Here is a 9,517-nt window from a genome sequence, read left to right on the forward strand (position 1 = left end):
ATATATATATATATATATATATATATATATATATATATATATACATGTGCATATATATATGTATATATATCTAAATATATCTGTATGTATGTATATATATATATATATCTATATATATTAGGGCTCGCAAAAAACTGACAATTCCCAAAACCGAGTTTAAGTATAAGTAATTCTCAAAACCGGTTAAAAACCGGTTTTTGCAGATTTAGAGCGGTGTCCCTGTAATGAAGAAGTTTGTCATATATTGTATTTTGTTTATATACATACACAGAGAAAGAGAGATAGTAACAGGCTGACTGATATCCACAAATATGTTGATGGTGCCTGTATCTGTATCTATGTACAAACAATAACAAAAAATAATGGTATTATATTTATTTAATCAGGAATGCAACGTTTTTCCAAGTCGTTCTATTTTTGAGAATCAAGTTTCTTGACTTGTTTGATGATTCACTTTCCTTCGAAAATAATCTTTTAAAAAACACAATGCATTCGGTGTTTTACCTGACAAACTTGTCCTAATTTTTGTGTTGAAAAGTCCAGTAATTGAAAAAGCTCTTTCCGACTGGACACTAGTTGCTTTAGTTGTAAGCAATGCTCTATAAAGTTTCTCGAGCTTTTCATTTGTGTTCGAAGTTGCTTCAAAATATTTGAATTCTTTAGAGATTTCAAATCCATCTGTTACTATCTTAGGCTTTTCATTCATTTTCTTCATTGCGCTTGTGTATTCACGCATGAGTTCATTACCTTCGTAAGTAGATGGGACAACAGTAACACTTGTTTTAGGTTCCCTCCTATTTCATTTTCTTTGTATAATTCTGTTGTCTTCTAAGCATCATATTCAGGAAATAATCTCCTATATGTTTGTTCAGCATACTTCCTTAAATGTTGTTTCGTTAAAAAAAGAAAAGGTCCAGAAATTGATTCACCTTTAAATTTCCTTGGGTTATGTAAATACCTCAAGAGAGTCAAGGTTTCGACATTTCTTCTCTTATTGTATCTATGCATAAGTATTTCCCGAAGATTTAGAGCCAAAGGGTTGCTGAGGATATTAAGTTTATTCAATAAAAATTCTATAGAATATTCTGCTTCTACCTGCCCATGAGCTAAGTTATTCCATTCTAGACACCAAACCAACACTCAAACACTCAATAAAGTGATCAAATATCACTTCGGTGACCAACGCGGAGTAGCTCATTCATTAAAAAAAACTTAGGCAATACACTTCTTTCTCAGTCCTTAAACCCCAATGAAACTTACAGAAAGCTGAAAAGGAAAGTGCAGACTGCTTTAAGGAAAATTAAACAGGAATGATGGAATGATAGAGCAAAAGGGGCACAAGAAACAGCTGATAGAAATGATGCCAAGGGTTTGTACTCTTACGTTACGGAGGGATATGGCCCAAAATCTTCTTCAATAGCTCCAGTGAGAAAATAAGGGTTGGGTAGAACATTTTTTTGCACTTTTGAATAGACCATCATCCGTTGACATGAGGACAACAGAAAAAATTGAACACCTTCCAGTTATAGAAGAGATGGAATTTGAACCAACTCTAAATGACATTTATTTACCTGTGAATAGGCTAAATAGTAATAAGTCTCTACGGTCTGATGGAATCTGTGCAGAAGTCTTGAAATATAAGGTGACAAAATGTTTCAAATCTTAAGTGCCTCAAGACTGGACTGATGCCATTTAATCTCCTTGTATATATCGGGGCCAAAGGATCTGTGTGGTAATTTTCGTGGGATTTCGCTTTTGTTTGTGGTTGGAAAGATACTTGCCCACTTTTTGTTAGAACGTTTAATACCTTCATAGTTCCAAATATGGTGTCTGAGTCAAAGTGTGGGTTTTGTTCCTCCAGGGGCACAGATGATTGTACCTTTAGTGTCAGATAATTACAAGAAAAGTGCATTGAACAGAATCTTGCTCTATATCATTGCTTTGTTGATTTGAGCAAAGCATTCGATACTGTTAATTGAAATGCTCTGTGGCTAATTCTAAGTAAAATAGATTGCCCAGAAAAATTTGTAAACATGATCAGGGCTTTGCATCTAGATATGAAAGCTAGAGTTAACTTTCGTGGTAGGTTCTCTGAATCTTTTGTTGTGGAAAATGGAGTAAAGCAAGGAGACCTTGATGCACCCACCCTCTTTGCAATATACTTTGCTGTTGTGTTGTCACATGCTTTTCAAAACTCTAAGGAGGGTATTTACATAAAATATCGAACAACAGGGAATGTTTTTAATGTGACCAGACTGAAATTCAATTCAAAATGAAGGTTTTTACTTCACTCATTAGGGAACTTTTGTACGCTAACGATTGCGATCTTGTCAGTCTCTCTGAAACAGGTCTGCAATCTCTTGTATCTGCATTTGACTCAGCTTGTGATGATTTTGGCTTGACCTTCAACTTGAAAAAAAGTTTTAATGCATCAACTTGCATGTGGTGCTTTTGTTAAGGGAAAATTACTTGAGGTTGTCAATTTGTTTGTCTACTTTAGAAGCTCTGTTCAAAATGATTGAAATCTTGATACCGAAATACACCTGCGAATTCAAAGGGCAGCAAAAGCATTTGGTGGCTTGGAGTCACGCATTTGGTGCCAGTGACATATAAATAAGAATACAAAGCTGGCTCTTTACAAATCATTTGTCTTACCATCCCTGTTGTATTCCTGTGAAACTTGGACTTGTAATGAAAGGCATTTTGAATTGTTAGAACAATTCTACCAAAAATGCCTTCATCGCATTTTAAAAATTAAACGGAGTTCTTTTACTCCAAAAAAAGATGTCCTTGCATCTGCAGGCATCACATCAATTAAAGCTATGATTTTGAGAAACCAACTGAGATGGTGTGGCCATATTGTTCGAATGGCAGATGAACACATGCCGAAACAGCTGTTTTATGGTGAGTTTGCAGAGGGGAAACGTTATCAGTGTAAACCTACAAAAGGGTTCAAGGACGGTATAAGGACTACTATGAAGTCACTTGGAGTGGTTCCAGAAGATATAGAAACCCTTGCTTCAGATCGAGTTGGATGGCGAACAAAGGCGTGGAGTGGAGTGAAAGCATTTGAAGAAGCCAGGATAATGCAAGTAAGACTCAAAAGAGATTTAAGGATTGCACATCAGTTTCAGCAGTGCAGATTCAGGGAAGTTTTTAGTGCTTTAAAGCATGTAATATTTAAAACAAACTAAGGTGGCAAGCTGGCAGAATTGTTAGCACTCCGGGCTTCATTCGTCTTTATGTTCTCAGTTCTAATTCCCCCAAAGTCGACTCTGCCTTTCCTGCTTTCAAGCTTGCTAAAATTAAGTACCAACTGAATACTGGGATCGATGTAATCGACTTACCCCTTCCTGAAATTGCTCGCCTTGTGCCAAAATTAAAAATCAATATTTAAAGCAAGCAAACAAACAATATATTACAAAACACTATGAAAGTACCTTGGCTATAGCAGAAAACATTATTGTATATAAAAAATAAGTTAGTAGTATGGCTGTACATAAAGCAAGAAATCACAATAGTAGAAATATCCATCAGAGACAAAATTAACTTATGGGCAGCTCAATTTCACAAACAGGACCCGAGGCGATTTATTTTGAGACATGTCTTTTTCTCAATAAAGCTGCATCCTTATGTCTTCAACTACAGTATACAACACACACACACACACACAAACACACACACACACAAGTAGGATTGAATGTATTCAGTACACAGGGATTTTATCATTCTGGCTTAGGCTTTTATTGCTCATCGTATAATCACATGGAATTCATAATGTTGCAGACAGAAATATACACAAACATATATAAATATATATATATATATACATACATACATGCATACATACATACATACATACATACATACATACATACATACATATATATATATATATACATACAACAGGTGTATGTGTGTATGTCTGTGTGTGTATACAGTGTGAGAGTGGGTGTGGGACCTCCATAATATAAAATCAACTCTATAATTTTGTTTTCATTTTTTTTGTCTTCCACTTTTTGAATATTGTTTTATGGTAAAAAATATCTTTCTTTGGGAAATTAGAATTCATTTCCTCAATTATGTAAGGAATAAGAAATCTGATAAAAGTTCAATTATAATTTTTTTTTCTATGCCATATTTGCTGATACTACCCATGGTGACAAAAGCATACTTTCAAAGTTACCCATCATATGGCAAGTAACACTCTAGAATGAGAACAGTGAAAGCAAAAAGAGAATGTAAGAAATGTCAGTTTACTGCTGTTTACAAGAAATGATAAAACCTGGAAAGAACAGCATCTCATTCAGAGAAATGAATGTGGCTTTTAATTGTGCATAAAAGATATAAAACCTTACAAGGCCAGTTTCCCAGTTTCTGTGACATGTATATTCTCCACTGGACCAGACACACAGCAGGAGTGGAGCAACATGAAACGAAGTGCTTTGCTCAAGAATACTGTGCATTGCCCAGTCTAAGAACAGAAACCACAATATTTCGATCATGAGTCCAACACCTCAACCACTGAATCATGTGCCATGTATATACACCAGAAAAATATTTTTTTTGAATAGTAATATAAGCACAAAGTTCAGATTTAGGGAATGGTATAAACTTTATCTTTCACTTGTTTTACCATGCAGGGATACTGCCTTGAAGAGATTAATTGAACAAATTGAACCCAATACTTATGGGTTTTTTGTTTTGTTTTTGTTTTTGTTTAAGTCTGGTACTTATTCTATCGGTCTCTTTGTCGAACTACTGAGTTAAGAGTACATAAACAAACCAATATCGGTTTCCAAGTGGTAGTGGTGGTGGTGAGAAAAACACACTCACAGATATGTATATACATGCACACATACATGTATATATATACACATACTATAGATATGCACATATATATACACACACATATATATACACACATATACATATATATATTATGCATTATATATATATATACATGCATATATATACACATATATATATATATACACATACATATATATATACATGTACATACATACACACATATATATATATATGCATACACACATATACATACATATATACATACATACATACATGCATATATACATACACACACACACACACACACATACATACATACATACATACATACATACATGCATAAGAGGATAATTTTATAACTTCATTAAACCGAAAAGCAATTTCATTAAACTGAAGAAAAAAATAAAAATAGGACTGCAGCTGAAAGTGCTCAGGTGGTATGGAGGCGAAAGGAGAAATAAATTGAAAGGTATAATGAATAAACACTCCAATTGGTCAAAACAATTTTATATCATTCCCAAATTATCAAAAATTGAATATAAATATATATTAAAACAATAGGGCACTCAATTCTAAAACCCACAGTATAAAATATACATATATACACAAATAAAATATACACGCATAAAATATACACATATACACAAATAAAATATACACATATACACAAATAAAATTTATCCAGCAAGTTCAACAGACCATCGATTACAATCCCAGAAAGTCCAAGAGGTCAATTACAAAAGATCTCCATGTGTCAGAAGGAACAGTCAGAAATGTTGTCCATAAAGACATCAGATATATGATGAGGAAAGGTTAATTTGCCGAAAAAGTAAAAGAAAATCACTACATCAGATCTAAAAGTCTCTTAAACAAACTGGAAAATCCAGCAGAAGATTTGATTTGGTTTTTCTCAAACAAGAAAAACTTCGACCAAGATCAAAATGTTAACAGAAGAAATGACTGATGGCTATGTGCAGACATTTCTGAAGTTCCAGGTGTTATGCATACAAAATTTCCTGCAACTGTCATGGTTTTAGGGGTTGTCAGCAATGCCTCCTTACTTTTTTCCACAAGGTTTTAGAATTAAGTCTGCTGCCTACATTCAGGTCCTGGAAATAATTGTTAGGCCCTGGATAGACAGTGTATGCAATGGAAGGTCATATGTGTTTCCGTAAGACTCTGCACTATCACCCATGGCTCTAATAACACAGGAATGGATGGCTGAAAATTTTCATGAACACATAACTCCTAACATTTGGCCTCCTTATTCCCCAGATCACAATCTATTAGACTATTACATGTGGAGCGTTGTTGAGAGAGAGGTCAATGAACACGCCCATAACACCAAAGATTCTTTGAAAGCTGCCATAGTCAGAGTAATGTCCAAAATGAACCAGGACCACTTGATTCGAGCATGTAGATGATTTAGATTTTATACAGAAGCAGTTGTTGAAGCTGAAGGTGGCTTTATTGATTAACATTATAGAGAAGTACATTATTTACATTTGACAGATATTTGTCCTCATTTTGTTGTTGATGACATATGGGCCACATATCTTTTGTATCTTTTTGGAGATGCCTTTCACATAGGGTAGACAGACTGTAGACAGACATCAGGACAGTATTCAAGAGTAATACAACACTTCACAAATATCTCCTTCGGGTAAAACCACCAATAGAAGAGAGTATGTCCAAAAACTGCATGTACTCAATCCCATGCAGCTGTGGTAGGTTGTAGAAAGGCAAAACGAGCCACCACCTCAAAATAAGGGTAGAGGAACATCGCAAAGCTGTGACATGAGGAGATATTGATAAATCAGGTATAGCTGATCATGTATGGAAAAATAGAGACCATGGGATGAAGTTAAAATAATAGACAGAGAACACCACTGGAAAATATGAAAACTAAAAGAAGCAGCACATATGCTAGGTAGGACACAATAACCTCCTAAGCAGACTGAGTGCAGATATGAATAGCATATGGGAACTGGTATTAAAGAAGGATAGGAAAATATTAGATTTATAAGCCCTAAAATTCACTCCATAATTACCCAAGGGCATATCCTTTAAGAGCATGGGGCTACTAACACCAAGATTCCGAGTTCGATTCCAGGCAGTGATCTGAATAATGATAATAATAACATCAAAGAATACCTTAGGAATGAGAACCCAGGTTCAAAATTTCCCCAAGATACCTGATGAAGGCTGGAAGGTATATCAGCTGAAACGTTGTGTTAACAACAAGATGAGGACAAATATCCGTCAAATGCAAATAATGTAAATAATGTACATAATTCCTCATCTCTTAAATATAGAACTGTATTTTTATCCTTATAGCATTTTTTTGATAAATAAAGTTATCAGTTATTATATATCTGTGTTTTTTTATAAACATAAATTTGCCCTCAAATATCTTATGCACCCTGTATGTGTATATATATATACACACACACACACACACACACACACATACATTATATATATATATTAATGTGTGTGTGTGTGTTAATGACAGGCTTCCACATAGTGTCTGTCTGCCAAATTCACTTACAAGGCATTGCTTGGGTTGGACCTAGTGTAAAAGATACTTGCCCAAAGTGCTGCACAGTAGGACTGAACCCGAAACCACATTGTTGCGAAGTGAGCTTCTTAACCACAGTCAAGCCTGTGCCTGACCCATTACATTACCCTCCACTATTATTCAGCAAGTATTTATTTTACTGAAGGATGAAAGGTAATTCAACTTTTAATATACATACAGGTTTTAATTTACATATTCAAGGTTAACAGTCAAACACCATGTGTCGTCCAACAGATTTTAGTTATCTACCACCATTCAAAAGCAGACAATTTGAGAAATATATTATATTTTAAGGGACGAAAATGAAATGTTTCTCTTGAATGTTCATTCTTACCATGAAGTTTTTGCTTTACAATCAATGTTTTTTATTATTTTCCTTCTTATTTTGCAGGAAAACAAAGCAGCAGAACGTAACTAAAATAAACTTGCATCTTTTTACAATATACCGTCCAAATCAGTCGGTGGATTTTGAATATGAAATAAAAGAAGACTGTAGTGTTATCATGGGATAATTCCGAGATCCTTATTACTTCAAATATGAATTGCCACGAAAATGTTATGTATTATTTTGACATCACATCAAGAAAGTTGGAACTGTTGATGACTAAAACAAAATATATGAAGAGCAGACTGGCATTTTGTTGATGGTGGTGGTGGTAGTGTGTGTGTGTGTGTGTGTGTGTGTGTGGAGAGTGGTATATTGTAAAGGCTCAGAAAAGAAGTAAAATAATATACAGAAAAATTGAGAAAAAAATAATAGAAATATATAATATAATATATAATAACTGACTGGCATTGATTAAATGAAGGCTTTTAAGAACATCTCTAAGAAAGTTTTATATCTTTATATTTTCCATTTAGATCTTTAATTCCAAATATAGGGGTTCAAATTAAATATTATAAAGCATTTCGTCAGACAATCCATGGAGGTTGAGCTTCTACCAACATATTGACTTGCACGTGTGTTCATGTGGACACAAGATATGTAAAAAGGGGTAGAAAAAGTAGGAGAATTTATTCTTTGTTACTAAATCATATCAAACTGCACTTGTCATTCTAGCATCTATGTCCACATTACTATTAAGATTTCATGCAATAGGCGTCTCTAGATATTCGTCTCTCTCAACTATTCTTCTATGTTATTACACCACTCGGTGTACATCAACGAAAAGAAACTACAGTCATTCTAAAATCATTAACGAAAAGAAACTTTAGTCGTTCTAAAATCTATTCGTCGTGGTTACATTATGTTTCGTTGATGGGACCTAAAAAGACCAAATTATGTTCAGAAGTGTCACTATACTACTAAACATCAGATTTCCTCTCCACTACATTTCATATTGAATTTCAATTACTATTTCTGGGTTGTCACCTTTGCTCTCCATCTCTCTCTCTATCTCTCTCAGATAATGATTCACCTTGAAACTACAGAAATAATTTTAATAAATTAAATTTCTTATAGAAAAATTCTAGAGCCTATGTTATTTTCCTCTTGTCCTACATACACACACACACACATATATATATCAAAGAAGGTAAAAAGAGAGAAAATGGAAAGCTTCTAACAACGCGGAAAGTTTAATAAAGCCTTTATCTTTCAGGCGCAAAGGCCCATCTTCAGAAGGAAAAAAAAACAGTCTGAGAAAAGTCCAGTTATGTAGGTTCCATTAACCCATTCAAATTCCCTAACTTTGTGTGTGTGTGTATGTATATGTATGTATGTATGTATGTATATGTATACAGGGTGACACAAAATTAGGTTTACAGTTATCATCTAGGCACTTTAAATTTCTTTAAAAACATTTTATTACATTTAAATTTCTATCTTACAAACTGAAAAGGGAGCTTGACAAAATTAACTAAATTAGCATTGAAGAATGGTTTCATTTTTTTTAATATTATTAAGATTTAAACTATTAATATATGAATGTGAAAGAGGTAGTTGAATAACTGTAAACCTACTTTTGGGCCACCCTGTATATGTATATATATATGTGTGTGTGTGTGTGTATATATATATATATATGTATATATATTGTGGAAATACAATAGTTATGATCTTAGTTTGTTTATAAATCCTTAGCGCGGAATTGCAAGTTGAAAGTGTAAGGAACTACTCCATTT

General features: G+C 33.7%; 1 protein-coding gene across 1 annotated transcript in view; it reads left to right on the top strand.

Moving 5' to 3' along the window:
• LOC106874560 (mucin-5AC) overlaps positions 1 to 8,989 on the top strand; it is a 92,251-nt gene extending 83,262 nt beyond the window's left edge. Inside the window, exon 4 of the mRNA XM_014922330.2 lies at positions 7,785 to 8,989. Within this exon, the coding sequence (XP_014777816.1) occupies positions 7,785 to 7,811 (27 nt within the window). The 3' untranslated portion in view covers positions 7,812 to 8,989. The remainder of the gene's footprint in view (positions 1 to 7,784) is intronic.
• Positions 8,990 to 9,517: the final 528 nt, after the last annotated feature.

The sequence above is a fragment of the Octopus bimaculoides genome, chromosome 7 (assembly GCF_001194135.2).
Source record: "Octopus bimaculoides isolate UCB-OBI-ISO-001 chromosome 7, ASM119413v2, whole genome shotgun sequence".
Taxonomy (NCBI): Eukaryota; Metazoa; Mollusca; class Cephalopoda; order Octopoda; family Octopodidae; genus Octopus; species Octopus bimaculoides.